At 38.2% G+C, this 16,194-nt stretch overlaps 1 protein-coding gene across 1 annotated transcript in view; it reads right to left on the reverse strand.

The window, feature by feature from the left end:
- Positions 1-16,194, reverse strand: part of PLD1 (phospholipase D1) — a 194,295-nt gene that overhangs the window by 19,443 nt on the left and 158,658 nt on the right. The window contains exons 22-23 of the mRNA XM_080828133.1: positions 11,447-11,560; positions 9,256-9,305 (exon numbers count right to left, since the gene is read on the reverse strand). Coding sequence (XP_080684259.1) covers positions 9,256-9,305; positions 11,447-11,560 — 164 coding nt within the window. The remainder of the gene's footprint in view (positions 1-9,255; positions 9,306-11,446; positions 11,561-16,194) is intronic.

The raw sequence follows: 16,194 nt of genomic DNA on the forward strand, positions 1-16,194 counted from the left end.
CTCACTGGCCAAACCTGTGCAAGCTAGGCATTACGCTTACACTCACTGAATAAAATAAGAATCCATGAGTCCATACCAGTTCAAATATATAAATATGCCAATGGGGAAGAAGGGAAACTTTCCTTACAGTAGAATTCCAAATAAGAAATTGAGAAGAAAGTAGTAAATATAGGAGAAATGATGAGATTTTAAAAATCAGCATTTGGCAACTATCATAGTAGTAATACTAGAATCATAGTAGCAATAATTGATTCAGGTAAGTATCATGAACGTATGCTAAAACCAGCGGGTGAATGTTTGATGAAAAGTAGGATACTTATATAGACTGAAAGTATTTTCCTTCAAAATATTATGTATGACAAAAGGAGAACTAATAATTTTACAGGGGGTGGGGACCTGGCAGATACTACATTCACTAAATGATCAGAGTTACAATCAGTAATGCAGCCAATCAGCCTCATGTTTCTCCTGATACAATGCACAAAGAAGAACCTATCACTTCTGTGATATTCCTGCTCAAAATGCCTGAATCTACTCATGAGGAAACAATAGATAAAGCCAAACTGAAGACTATTTTACAAAATAACTAGTGTGTCCTCTTCAAATATATCAAGATCACAAAAGTACCCCCACCCTCCATTAAAAAAAAAAAAAGATTGAGGGATTATTATTAAAAGAAAATAAAGACACATGACAACCAAATTGCAACACGTGACTGTTGAGTGTCTCCTGGACAAGGAAGAAATATTTCCCCCCTTTTGCCATAAAGGACATTAGTAAGACAACTGGCAAAATTTCAATAAGGTCTACAAACAAGATAATATTGTTACACCAATGCTAATTTCATTAATTTTGTCTACTGAACTATAGCTGCTTTTTAAAATGTCTTGCTTTTTCCAGAAACACACACTCAAGTATTTACAGATAAATGGGCATTGTGTGACTTATTCCCAAACGGTTCATATGGGAAAAACCCACCTATTTGTCTATGTATCTATTATAAAGAATGATAAAGTAAAGAAGGTAAAAGGTTAACATTTGGGAAATCAGGTGAAGAGTGTATGGCAGTTCTAGAAGCCCTTCTATAAGTCTGAAATTATTATAATTATTATTTTTAAAGATTTATTTATTTGAGAGAAAGCGTGAAAGAGAGCATGAGTGCCAAGAGCAGGGGCAGAGGGCAGAGGGAGAGAATCTTATGCAGACTCCTGACTGAGTGTGGAGCCCAAGGCAGGGCTTGATCCCACGTCCCTGAGATCATTACCTGAACTGAAAGTAAGAGCCAGACACTGAACTGACTGAGCCATCCAGATGTCCCAAGTCTGAAAGTATTTTAAAACAATTTTTAAAAAGGATTAGTGATGCTGACTAGCTAAGCACCCTGAAGGTTTAAGACATGTAATAATCTGTAATTTTCTAGGGCACAGATCTGTGCCATTCCATAGTACGGAGAATATCAACAACATATCAACTAGCTGGACAGCTTGACAGTCCACATCCATACCTACTTCCCATCCATCCACGCCTTTGAAATAACTCCTATGAAGTGATTAAAAAGAAAAACAACTTTCTTTGTGAAAAATGCCCCTCACAAAAGAAGAAAGATAATGGTTAGTAACAATAAGATCTGGGTCCTAGCCAGAAAGTGGACATTTTGGATTAAAGCATAGCCTGTCAAGTGCAGTGGGGGTACCCATCCAAGATGTGAATGCTTCCACCAGAAAAGCAGAAAAAGCAAACTGAGAAGCTATTTTGGCCAGTACCGTATTCTGTGAAGAAAAGTGGCTCAACAGGTAATAGATACAAAATTGGCAATGTTAACTTGAGGTGTGAGGATATACTGAAGAAACCAGTGCCTTCTGAAGAATGGAGAATGCCAGGAGCATGCAGAAGCAGTGATATAAAGCCTTTACTGGAAAAGCACCAGGAGGTTTCCCAATTATATGTCATGGAGGTATCTGAGAATCTGAAGGTGTATACAGACCCCTAGGACATATCTGTCAGGAACACAGTGCATATATACCCCAAAAGATGGGAATTCAGTACAACAGACTCTTGATATTTATAAGGAAATTTAGTGAAAAGACTTCAAGAGTTGTTACAGGATTTTGTTACTTAAAAAGTTGTAGCACTTCGTATAGGTACATTTCTACATCCTGACTGAAAACCTCTAGACTTTGTGCTAAATTATACTCAATTGGCTGCTGAAGTACCATAATTCACAAAAATTATAAAAATGAGAGAGAAATACTTTAAACACTAAATCCCTAAAGATTGGTGTGTATGATAATTGCAGTCCACTAATAGCTGCTAGTTTTCTTTTCAGGAATTTCAGCATATTCATAGCAGAAGTTCTGTTATTTCTACAGAATTGAAATAGTAGAGAACTACAGTTCTCTATCCAATTAGAGATTAGCTATTTCATGTATTTAAAACCCACTACACATTTACAAAAACAAAACCAACAATATAACACTGTACCTCAGAAAGGGGCATTATGTAATTAATCTGTTCTTTATGTTTAGAGTATGAACATTTTTCCCACTGAGATGCCTGATTTTGACTTGTTCCCAGGGTGCTTGGAAATCTTTTCATAAGAGGGCTTAACATTGAAATTACTTCTTGTGTTAAAATCCAATTTTTCTCCTGAATAGGCAAAGACAGGCAAAGGGTCCAGAGCCAAAAGAATGCTTTATAATAAGCTTAGGCATTTTTATGGTTGAGAAACTAAATAATAGGCTTGTTCTGAGTTTTTGTTCTCCTAGAACCTCACCTTTGCATTTTTGCTAGTCACTGTCACCACTGAATGGCTTTCCTGATTTTGTTTTTGTCAGTACTTCTTTTGGAGACTTATTCATTATCATCTTCATTTTAAACCATTAGAAACAGAGACAGTGATAATACTCTGATAAATCTTCTCTGTCCTAGATGCAATTAGATACAATTTCTGAAAGTATTTATTATGGGTGATGTACATATCTCATGTCTGAAGTTGTTTCTAGAGAGTTGACTGAGCAGCCCATTAGTGAAAAATTATTAAACATTCAACACACACACATGCACAGTATATATTTTAAATTATTATGTACTTAAAGCTTAGTTATTTGGAAAATTCATCCCTTTAAAATGTACAATTCAGTGATGGGTTTTTTGTTTGTTTGTTTTAATGTTTTGTTTTTTTTTTAGTACATTCACAAAGCTGTGCGTTCATCACCACTACCTAATTTTAAGACATTGGTATTACATCAAAAAGAAATGCCACACCCATTGGGAGTCACTCCCCACTTTATCCAGACCCTAGCAGTGACTAATTTACTGTCCTGACTCTACAGATTTACCTACTAAAAACATTTCATAAAGATGGAATTATACGTGACCTTTTATGTCTGGCTTCTTTTTATTTACCATGATATTTGCAAGCTTCATCCATGTTGAAGCATGTAACAGTACATTCCTTTTTATATGTAAGTAATATTCCATTGTATAGATATAAACATTGTGTTTCTACATTCATCAGTTAATGAATACTTGGGTTGTTTCAGGTTTTTCACTATTATGAATAATGCTGTTGGGGCACCTGAGTGGCTCAGTGGGTTAAAGCCTCTGCCTTCGGCTCAGGTCATGATCCCAGGGTCCTGGGATAGAGCCCCGCATCGGGCTCTCTGCTCAGCGGGGAGTCTGCTTCCTCCTCTCTCTCTGCCTACTTGTGATCCCTGTCTGTCAAATAAATAAAATAAAATCTTTAAAAAAAATAATGCTGTTGTAAACATTCATGTGTAAGTTTTTTTGTGAACATATGTTTTCAGTTCTTTTCAGTATATACTATGGAGCAGAACTGCTGGGTTACATGGTGACTCTATGTTTAATTTATAGGAAACCACCAACTGCTTTCCAGAGAGCCTGTACTATTTTTTTAAAGTTTTAATTTAAATTCCAGTTAGTTAACATATAGTGTAATTAATATTAGTTTCAGGTGTATAATATAGTGATTCGACATTTCTATACAACACTATGCTCATCACAAGTGCCATCCTTAATCCCCATAACCTATCTCCCCCATTCTCCATTCACCTCCCCTCTGGTAACCATCAGTTAGTTCTCTACAGTTAAGAGTTTGTTTCTTGGTTTGACTCTCTTTTTTCCTTTTGCTCATTGGTTTTGTTTCTTAAATTCCACATGAATGAAATCATATGGTATTTGTCTTTCCATGAGTTATTCTACTTAGCATTATACTCTCTAGGTCCATTCATGTCACTGCAAATGGCAAGATTTCATTATTTTTTATGGCTTAGTAATATTCCTGTGTCTGTGTATGTGTGTGTACACATACCACATTTTCTTTTCTTTTTTTTTTTTTTTTAAAGATTTCACCTATTTGACAGACAGAGATCACAAGTAGACAGAGAGGCAGGCAGAGACAGGAGGGAGCAGGCCCCCCGCCGAGCAGAAAGCCCGATGCGGGGCTCGATCCCAGGACCCTGGGATCATGACCTGAGCCGAAGGCAGAGGCTCTAACCCACTGAGCCACCCAGGTGCCCCGTCATACCACATTTTCTTTATCCATTCATCAGTTGATGGACAGTTGAGCTCTTTCCATAATTTGGCTATTGTAGATAATGCTGCTATAAACATCAGGGTGCATGTATCCCTTTAAATTAGTATTCTTGTATTCTTTGGGTAAATACCTAAGTAGTGCAATTGCTGGATCATAGGGTAGTTCTATTTTTAACTTTCTGGAGAACTTCCATACTCCTTTCTAGATTGGCTGCCTTGGTTTGCATTCTCCAACAGTGCAAGAGGGTTCCCCTTTTTCTACATCCTCACCAACATCTGTTTGTGTTGTGGTGTGATGTGGTATTTCATAGTTTTGACTTGTATTTATATTACTAGATTCAGTTTAGTAATATTTCACTGAGGTAGTTTGTGTCTGTATTCATAAGAGATATTGGTCTGTAGCTTTCTTCTCTTATAATGACTTTGGATTTGATACTAAAGTAATACTGGTGTCAAAGGATGGGCTGGAAGTATTTCCTTCTCCCTTTTTGTGAGGGAAAGGTTTATGAGTAATTGGTGCTCTTTTGTGGATGGTAGAATTCACCCACAAAGCCATCCTCAGATGGCTTTTCTTTGTAGGAGGACTCTCGATTACTCAATTTCTGTGCTTATTATAAGTCTATTCAAAGTTTCAGTTTCTTCTAGAGTCAATTTTGATAGTTTATGTCTTTCTAGGAATTTGTCCATCTTATCTAGGTTAACTAATTTGTTGACACATAACTCTTTGTAGTGTTCTTTTATACTCCTTTTTTTTGTAATTTGAGTTTTCTCTGTTTTTGTACTTGGTCACTATAGCTAAAGGTTTGTGAATTTTGTCAATCTTTTCAAAAAACCAATATTTGTTTTCATAATTTAATTGTTCTTCCATTCTCTATTTCCCCTCTGATCTGTATTATTTCCTTCATTCTGCTATCTTTGAGTTTAATTTGTTCTTCTTTTTCCAGTTTCTTAAGGTAAAGGGTTTGGTTATTGATTTGAGATCTTTCTTCTTTCTTATTTTTTTTTAATTTTAAGAAAGACTTTAGTTATTTATTTGACACACACAGAGAGAGAGAACAAGCAGACAGAGCTACAGGCAGAAGGAGAAGCAGGCTCCCTGCTGAGCAAGGAGCCTGACATGGGACTTGATTCCAGGACCCTGGGATCACGACCTGAGCAAAGGCAGATGCAGAACTGACTAAGCCACCCAGGAGTCCCTGCTTTCACTATATTTTAAAAGTGATTCCATTAGCGGTTTTCCTGGGTATTACAATCTAGTTTGGATTACTATCAATTCAATTTCATAGTATACTAAAATTTTTATCTTAGATAATCTAGCTCCATTCCCTTCCCCTTCTCTTATGCTATTAACATCATACAAATTAGGTCTTTAAAAATTATATACCCATCAACACAGATTTATAATTACTGCTCTGGATAGCTGTCTTTTACTTTTGATTGGAGGGAAAAAATTTAGAAAAAGAAAATATATCTATACTGTCTTTTTAATTTACTTAAGTAGTTGTCATTGTGCTTTTTGTTTCTCTGTGAAGATTCCAGTTTCTTCCTAGTAACTTTTCATTCCTGTCTGAGAGCTCCCTTTAGCATTTCTTGTAGGGAAGGTCTGCTAGTGATAAATTCTCTGTTTTTGCTTATCTGAAAATGCCTTAATTTCTCCTTCATTTTTGAAGGATAGTTTTGCTGGACACAGAGTTCTTGGTTGATAGTCTTTTCTTCCAGCGCTTTGAATATGTCATCACCATACACTCAGACTCCATGGTTTCTGATGAGAAATTGGCTATTAATCTTACAGAGGATGACGTGTGTTCAATTATTTGCTTCTTTTGCTGCTTTCAAGATTCTATTTTTATCTTTGTCTTTGGATAGTCTGATTATGATGTGTTCTGGTATGGATTCCTGTATCTTTGTTGGATTTTGTTTAACATCTTGGATGTATAGATTCATATTTCCCATTAAATTTGGGAAGTTTTCAGTAATTTAAAAAAAAAGATTTTATTTATTTGAGGGAGAGAGAAAGAGAGAGGGAGGGAGAGAATGAGTGTGGGGAAGGGCAGAGGGGGAGGAAGAGGGAGAGAGAACCTCCAGTAGACTCCCAGCTGAGCATGGGAGCTGCTTCAGGGCTCGATCTCATGACCAGAGCCAAGACCAAGTCAGATGCTTAACCGACTGAGCCATCCAGGTGCCCCTCAGTCATTATTTCTTTAAATATCCTATCTACACTTTTCTCTCCTTTCTTTTTGGGACTCCCATTATGTATATGTTGCTATGTTCGATGGTGTTTCACAGGTTTCCAAGGCTCTGTTCATTTGTCTTCTTTTTTTCTATCTGTTCCTCAGGCTATATAATTTCGATTGCTCTGTCTTGAGGTTTGTTGATTTTTCTGCCTATTCCAGTCTACCACTAAACTCCTCTATTATATATTTTATTTGTTATTATACTTTTCAACTCCAGAATTCATAATTGGCTCCTCCCCCCAAAAAAAGAAATTTTATAGAAATATTTTAATTAAAAAAATTCTATTTTTTTAACATTTTCTATTTGGAAAGAAATTGTTTCTTTGTTCTCTTTAGTTTTTTAGCTGTTACTTCCTTTAGTTCTTTGAACATAGTTAAACTGTGCAATATTCACACAGTTACAGTAGGTCTTTTAAAGTCATTTAAACTGTCAGGTAACATTATGACACTTCCCTGAGAACTTCCAGAGGATGGGAGCTTCAAACCCATGGCTCCTCTGAGAGCTGATAGGCTGCTGGTTTTCACAGTGATGAAGAGATTGATTTTCAAGGCTACTGTAGAACTGAGGAGAGGGTAAGGGGAATATGGCAAATTAAAATGCCGCAAAGATTTTGCCGTCTTTTTTTTTTTTTTAAACAAACATTCTTCAGAGTGTTATAAGCATTTGGTTAACTCCCAGAGTTCTAAAAAAGTTGATTTTAACCATCTCTGTCAGTGTTTTTGTTGCTTTTATGAAGAAGTGGATTTTTGGATATCCTTACTATGCCTTCCTGCTATGTTCCAATTCTTTATTTTTAAGTGAAAAATATACATACATGGAAGGACTAATATTCTCTCCCACACTTTTTTTTTTTTTAAAGATTTATTTATTTGAGAGAGAATGAGAGAGGGGGGAGGCAGGAGGAGAAGGAGAGGGAGAATCCTTAAGCAGACTCCCACTGAGCATGGAGCATGATGTGGGGCTCAATTCCAGGACTCCAAGATTACGATCTGAGCTGAAATCAACAGTTGGCTGCTTTAACCCACTGAGCCACCCAGGTACCTCTCTCCCCACTTTCTGATACATCATGATCTCTTGCCTGTGACCAGTCTCCCTCTATTTTGCTTACCAACAGTAGGTGAATCTTTGCATAAAGCACCATATTAATAGGTTCACTCCAGGGAACAGAGACTTTCACCAACCTTATCTTGTCTTTTTCAGGATAAAATCTAGTTCTTTTTTAATATGGCTCCCCAAGTCTGCATAATCCATATCCAGTCTGAACTGGAAGTCAGACAAGTTGGGTTCTAATCCCATCTTACTGCTTGTGGAACGTTCTGTACCTACTGTACAAAGTATAGAACATTATCAAGAACCTACTATGTGCTGAACTTAGTATCAAGAGATATAGATAAGTAAACCCATAGTTATAATATCTGGTAGGTGGGAACTATGTAGAAGGTCAATTAAGAAGATATCTGAGGGGTGCCTGGGTGGTTCAGTTGGTTGAGCATCTGACTTTGGGTCACATCATGATCCCAGAACCCTGGGATCAAGTCCCACATAGGGCTCCCTGCTCAGAAGGGCATCTGCTTCTCCCTCCTCCCACTCATGCTTGCACTCTCTCTCTCTCTTTTTCTCTATCTCAAATAAATAAAATCTTAAAAAAAAAAGATAACTGAGAAAGAGCCTTTGAAAATATGAAGAACTGGGGCACCTGGGTGGCTCAGTGGGTTAAAGCCTCTGCCTTCGGCTCAGGTCATGATCTCAGGGTCCTGGGATCGAGCCCCATATCGGGCTCTCTGCTCAGCAGGGAGCCTGCTTCCCTTCCTCTCTCTGCCTGCCTCTCTGCCTACTTGTGATCTCTGTCTGTCAAATAAATAAATAAAAATCTTAAAAAAATATATATGAAGAACTACAGAAGTGAAAGGTATTACTGTGAGCTTCTTTCTGATTTATTTACCTCTAAGTATAATACTTTTAAAGATTTAGTCTAAAATAAATGAAATAAATAAATAAAATCAGTTTTCTTCCCTAAATATGACAGTACTGTGACAACGTTGGGACTTCTGCATAATTGACAACTGTGAAGACCTGTTGGTCTTGCAGCATTTGTGCCCTCAGCTTTAAAGCAGAAATGACACCTGTCCTGCTTACTTCCCAGGGCTGTGGTGAAGGACCGCAGGAGAAGACACATGGGGGGTCCTTGTGAAGTTCCTTACAAATCTCACTTGTTATCAAAATAATTAGTATAAATAAATTAAAAAATAATAAAAATACCCTTATTTTTTATAACCTACACATCTGAAGTTGTGGCATCTTCATCTGAACTTTGCTTTGGGCAATGTAATAAGTAACTTGTCTCAGTTAAACACTTTGTGGCCTACCTTTCGTGAACGGGGTGTCACAATCACACTGTGAAAACATCAGTGATTAGGGATATGGCACCAAAAACGACCATGGAGGAAAATACAAGCTGTTACTTACGCTTTGCTTTTAGCTGGCCAAGGATGGAATTTTCTCCTCTGCACATGGTTCTGAACACATGTAAAGGAAAGAAATTATTATGGAGGCTTCAAAGGAACCCATCTCAACTGCAATATCTGTGAAGCATCGCCTTACCCCCAGTAAAAACAGAGCAAGCACTTTTATGAGAAGATGCTACATGGATTTTTTAAGAAGCTAAAAAAAAGCCCACCTGGATATCACTTTTGTAATATTATTGATGGGACAAGATAGTTGTTTTGAGGTAGGGAAATGGAAAAGTCATAAAATCGATGTTAGATTTCAGAAAGAGGTGCTATTTTAAAAAGATGGGCTATGAATGAACCTTCCCTCTTAGAAAATTCTGTGACAGCAAAGATAAATTTAGAATACCTCAATAGGTGAGAGCACTTATAGACTCACGTTTCTTTCAGAGGTGTTTAAAAGGGCAAACACTTAGCAGAATAATTGTAGAGCTAAACTCTATACCAAGGCAAATGCCTTGAAAGTGAAAAACAGAGTTTCAAATAACTGACTCTGTTAATGATTTTGTTTCTCACCACTCTGATAATAGTCAATGAATTATAAAGACTGACAAAAAAAAATTCTATGCTCCATCTGCTTGCTCTGTAAAAAGTAATTAAAAATACAGTTTCACTTGGGAAATACTGATATTCTTAAAGATGCCAGCAAATAGAGATGTTTTTGCATAATAAAAGGTTAGAATTTTAGTTGCTGAACAAAAGCCAAGCATGTTATTTCATTCAGCTGGTTCAAACCCAAGAAAATAGTCATCGAAAATAATTACAATTGACAATATTCCAAAAATAATATTAGAATGGCAAATGAAGTGGATAAAATCCAATTAAACATTATGTCAGTGCCTTAAATACATGAAAAGCTTTGTTTGTCATGTTATAAATCAGATAATATTAGAAGTGGGCAAATCTTCAATCAAAGCATATAGACCAAAGCATAGTTAAAGTTTTCTCATACTGTAACCAGGCAAAATTACCCAAGAAAAACCTAAAAAAAAAAAAAAAAAAAAAAAAAATCCTGACAAACAGGCATACCTCAAAAAGTGAAAAATGAGAGGATTAAAAAAAAAAAAAAAAGACCACCATATCTGCTTTACACACTGGGAGTTCTGTGTAAGGGCTCCTTGGTCCCTCCCCAACAAAAAGATTTGGTTAGAAAGGTGGGAATCTACAGATGGTTCTGAAAGATAAGGGACAGTAAAAGAAAATATCCAGGCTCTTGTCCTTGCTTTGACTTAGAACAAATGCGATTCTGAGCAGAGCTCTTTGGTATCTCGGGTCACAGTGCTTGGTACTGGGAGCTGGGATTCATGCCCAAACCTGTCCACTTACCTCTTCATGGCCATTCTCTTTCCCAGCTAAGGGACCCAGAGAGAATATTAGGGGGCCATCACTGTCTACACCACCTCTCTACGTCTACTCATCAGACATACCTCCCAACCCCCCTCCTAATGCTCTACTGGCCAAGTCTGAAGCTTCACAGGCTTTTGGTGAGTGATTATGGCAATTCTGCTTTTTAGAATATTGAGAATAGGATTTCATACTTTCTTTTAAATTTTACAAAGCTGTGGCAGAGAAAGCAGAATTAAAATCCCAGGAGCTAGGAAAGAACCTTCATACTTCATTTACTGGCAAAGGTCATCATTACCAACCTTGCTGAAAACCTTGCTACCTAAAGAATCATAAATAAACACACAAAAAATCATACTACTTTAAGCATTTAATTTTTTTCTTCAAAGACTATGGAAAGCTCAGTAACTATGTGGTGGCTTCAAGATAATTTCTGAACCAATATTACATATATTATGTGTATATGTGTGTGTGTGTGTGTGAGATATATATATATATATATAGTCCTTGTCTCCATTTATAAGATATATGTATATGTATGTCTTGTGGATAGGCAATGAATATAAAAGAGATTTATATTTCAGTTCTTTTTATATTTGCCATGTGTTCTAGGCCTGCCATTTACAATTTTAGGCTCTATTTGAATTTTATCAACTAGTAAACAGGCCAAGATCCAAAAGTAAAAGAAAGCGTTCATCTGTTCACCACTCTCTGAATAGATGTGGAGAAACATTTCCATTCGTTTCACCAGCTTACGTGCGTGACTGATAGAAAGCTGAGAAGAGCCTACTTTAGAGCTTTGGCACCTGTAGTTGAAGTGCATGATTGCCTGCAGGGCATTTCCTCCTCCGGTGGAGATGTCGCCTTCAAATCCTGGCAGCAGCGGTATCACCACATACACCCGGTATCTCTGGCTTTCCCTACAAAAGTCAGATGCAGAGCCATTCACCAAAAAATGACAGGCAGATCACGTGGTTTCAGAGATTGAGCTAATGGCTTCCTGTAATAGATTCTATCCCATGTCAGGGCTTGGACAGTGCTGCTGGATTGGAGGCCAGAAGCTGCTATCCAGGTAACACTTCATAACAACCTAAAAGAAATAAGCTGAACTTGGCAGTAGAATGGGGAACCCTGCTCACTATCTCTCTGCAGCATAATTCTCCCGAGGACAGAATCTACTGTAAGCAACCCATGCTTGGATCCCATGGAAGGTGGGGTGGGAGGTTATAACAAAGTTTTGAAAAAGATGTCATCATAATAGTTTTATATCTAACACACTGTATCCATGAGTGCCTTGCTCACAGCCCAGCAGTTAACAGTCATTCAGTTAATGATTGTTGAGTCAGTGAGTTCCCACAGCCTAGATCTCAGGGGCAGAAGACATGCTGGTCCCAGTACACTTTCCAATACAGAAATCATCATTGCTTAGAAATTGCGATTCGAGCGTTTTGAAGGGGCGGGGGGTGGGAGGTTGGGGGAACCAGGTGGTGGGTATTAGGGAGGGCACGGATTGCATGGAGCACTGGGTGTGGTGAAAAAACAATGAATACTGTTACGCTGAAAAGAAATAAAAAATTAAAAAAAAATTGCAATTCGGCTCTGAAAATTGGTTCTGCTACAAAAGAATTTTGTCTCTGGGCCCTTCAAGAATTCTGAGTGACTGATGATTTTTTAAATCCTCTACACATGAAACCCAACATTTCTTGGCCCCCTATTCCAGGGGATTGAGGACAGCCTTTGAAAGAAAAGTCTTTGAGTAGCCTTTGTTAACTCAATGATGTAACAAATAGAAGAAGGTGGTGGGGCTACTTACTTTGGTCTCCATTCAGAAAGGTAAGAGTTTGGAGAATTATGTTCAAATGGGTATCACTATTGGGAGGCACAGCTGTTAAAGTCCGTCTTTCTTTATAAGCTATACAGGAGGGAGGGAAAGCTGAGAATGACTGTGGTATCTATGTGGTCAAGAAATCTTGTCCATAGATGTGAGCAATCCATGGTCACACAAAGATGCTGCTACTTAAACTCTTATACTTAATTTCTAAGAATCACTTTCTTCTAAACAACTACCTTTCTCTTTCATATGAATATTACTCCTCCTCTCTGAGGGATCCGATTTCATGAGAGTGTGTCCGAACACCAATGTCTGTATCAGGGCACGTGTCCAGTGAAGTTCAGGGAGGAAATGGTCAGCACCACAAGTATAGAGGCCCGTGAGGCTAAGGAACAAGGCGTCTGAATTAGGTTGTTGCAATGGCATGAATTAATCACTAGATGGCAAACATAGTTTGAGTTGGAAAAATGAATTTTTAAAAAAAAAATGTAAACTCTTCCAAGTTCTCTGCCTGATAAGGGTAAGAGGCTCACATCCTTAAATGGTAAACAAGATAGTGGGGAGAGAAGAACAGAAAGAATACCTAAGCTATTTCCCCGTTACCAGCATTTAAAAGCCCAAATGAGTTAAACCAGACACTTAGAAATGGGCACCATCTGGCCTCAACTGCCTTTCCAGAATCGCCTTCCTGTAGGATCTTCCCAGACCCACAGCCCAGTGCCAGACTACTGTCCTTTGCTCAGCGGTGTCCCTCCCTACGAAGGAAGGTTGGTCATCTGCCCCCTGAGTCTAGAATACCTCTTCTGCTCACAGAATCCCACTTGCCCTTCCAGGGCGGCTGAAAGGCATCTTCCTCGGTCAAACCATCCTGAATCTTCCAGTTAAAACTGGTTTGCTCCTGCCTCTACACTCCCATGGCTCATGGCAGGCAGGTCTATTCAGCATTCTTTTTGCTTTATACAATAGTTAACACACAGATCTGCTGCCTAGGCTACGGTGATAAGCCCTTCTGAAACCCAGGACATATGTCCCCATATCTTTCTACTTTGGGCAGTGCCCGCCGGAGGATCCTTGTACACAGTATGCACGCAGTACTGTCTGCTTTGGGAGAATGGGGTCAGGTTGGAAGCAGGTTTGTTTCTGGGAAGCCACTGGTAGAGAAGAGATTAAGCTGCAAAAGTTAAAACTAAGTTTTTCTTTAAATTCCATGTTATTTGAATTTTTATTGTGGTTACAATCTATGTAACACAAAATTGGCCAGCTTAACCATTTTTAAGTGTACCGTTCAGTGGTATTAATTCCATTCATATGTTGTGCAACCGTCATGATATCTACTTCTACAACTTTTTCATGAGCCTAAACAGAAACTACTTGATAGTTAAGCAAAAACACCTACATTTTCCCTCCCTCTAACTCCCCTAACCTCTCATCTACTTTGTGTCTCTGTGAATTCGCCATTCTAGATATTTCATCTAAGTGGAATCATACAGCATTTGTCCTTTTCATGTATGACTTATTCCACTTAGAATAACGTCCTCAAGATTCATCCATGTATCAGAAATTCCTTCCTCCTTGTGGCTGAATAATACTGCATTATAGGTGTAATCCCCATGTTATTTTATCCAGTCGTCTATTGATGGGCAGCTGGGTTGTCTCCACCTTTTGGCTACTGTGAATCACGTTGCAATGAACGCTGGCATATGGAACCTCTGTCCCTGTTTGCAGTTCTTCTGGGTGTTTACCCAGGAAAGGCACTGCTGGCTCATAGGTTTATTCTAGATTTAGTCTTTTGAGGAATCACCAATTAACTTCTATTTTCTAGTGGGTACTCTATTGCTCAGAGTACAAAATTTAAGAAGTAGAAGATTATATGATGAAAACAAAATTCTCTCTTTCCTTTGTCCCCAGGCACTGTTTCTCCTCCCTGAGGGCAACTCCTATTACCTTCCATGTTCCTCCAGAAATAGTCTATGATCTTATTAAAAAAATATATATATACATATAGTATATATATGTGTATATATTTTATATATTAAATGTATTTAATATATGAAATATATATGTTATAATTGTATACATCTATATAATATTAACATATAATATATATTTTGTCTCCTATGCAAATGTTAGAATACTATAAGCACTTTTACAAATGTTATTTTTATTTATATGTCTGTACCTTGTCCATTTTCTAACAAAGTGATACAGAATTCCACATCTTTACCATAATATTTAAAGTAGTTCTCTATTGATGGGTGTTTAAATTGTTTCTGATTTTTTACTATTTCAAAATACCTGTTTTCTTATGGCTGTTGACCCATGTAAGTAATTTCTTCACAACTGTGAAACGTAAACACCACTTCCGAGTGTTACTGATGGTCTTAAATACCAAGTGTTTGTGATTCTGTTTGTAAAAGATGGTTCCCTTTTAACACTGTTTTAGAAGAGCAGAAATGACCTCAAAACAGAGGCCTCTTATGTAGGATACGGGAAGAATGTCCTGTACAGATCTTCATCTTCAGATAAAATATTCTTGCAAATTCAGTTTGTAGGAATCAGAATGTCCACATTTTCTTGTTCTCAGGACTCTGTTCGCTCCATATCGAGGGCTTTGCCTTTTTACAATGCAGCAGTTCCTGAATTTCTTGAATGATGAAATTTTTAAACCGTCCAGCCGGTTAGCAGAAATGGCTTAGATTTCAAACCACTGTTGTAGAAAAAGGGGCTCCTGAATCTCAAACCAGAAAATTGTGGCTGAGTTAAGCCAAGGAAGAGAAAAGTTGGGGCTTGGGGGTGCGGGTGATAGCCATCATTTTAGGGCAAGAACTGGAGCCCCTAGTGGGCAGAATTCTTTATGCTTTTAAAAACAAGGTAAGAGCGAGTGGGCTCCAGGCCTTCATCTGCAGGCAATTGCTTCATCCACTGCAGTTCAGAACAATTTTACAAAATTGCTTTCTCAGGCTTTTTGTTAAAGTAAGTTTTCTTTCAGACCTCACAAACTTACAGCAGTGCTGTGTCTAATATCTAAAAACTGGAAATCAATGTCCAAAAAAGGGGGATGGTTAATTAAATTATGTTACAGTCACTCAAAAAGTGAGCATTTTGCAGCCATGAAAATGACCACCACTTACTAGCAAAATGCTGCTGATACTGTGTTAAAACGGCCCTGATGCAAAGTTACAAATGCAAAACAGTTACAGATGTGGCAGGCTGATACTATGAAATATGCAATCACTTTCCTCCTTAAATGCATTCCCTTCCCTCACCCTCTGCCTAAAGATACGAAGCAGGCATTGTTCCCAGGTGGCATGCTCACAGAAGAACCTGGGCACAAGAGAGCAACTTCTTAGATCTGGGGAACTGGGTAGAGATCCTCTGAGCTGAGTCGAGTGTAAAGACGCTAAGAGAGAGTCTCAGTGCAGGGATCCTGGTCTTCACTCTCAAGCAGAATTCCAGGGAGAACAGGACAGACCCCATCACCTTTCAACAGGATAGGATCTGAGCATGAGACATAACCTTGCTTCCAAAGGAGCCCCCAAGAAAAGTCCAGCAGCCCACATGATGTGGCAACAACAGAGGAGGGAGAAGTGGAGGAAAGGCAGGCCTGACAGGAGAAGGGGGAGGCCCCCACGTCACAGTAAGCCCACGCCAGAACAGGCCCAAGAGAGATCAACACTGAAGGCTGGAAGTCTCTTCGCAAAGATCAAGGGCCCCTTACCATCC

The sequence above is a fragment of the Martes martes genome (genome assembly GCF_963455335.1).
Source record: "Martes martes genome assembly, chromosome: 1".
Lineage (NCBI taxonomy): Eukaryota > Metazoa > Chordata > Mammalia > Carnivora > Mustelidae > Martes > Martes martes.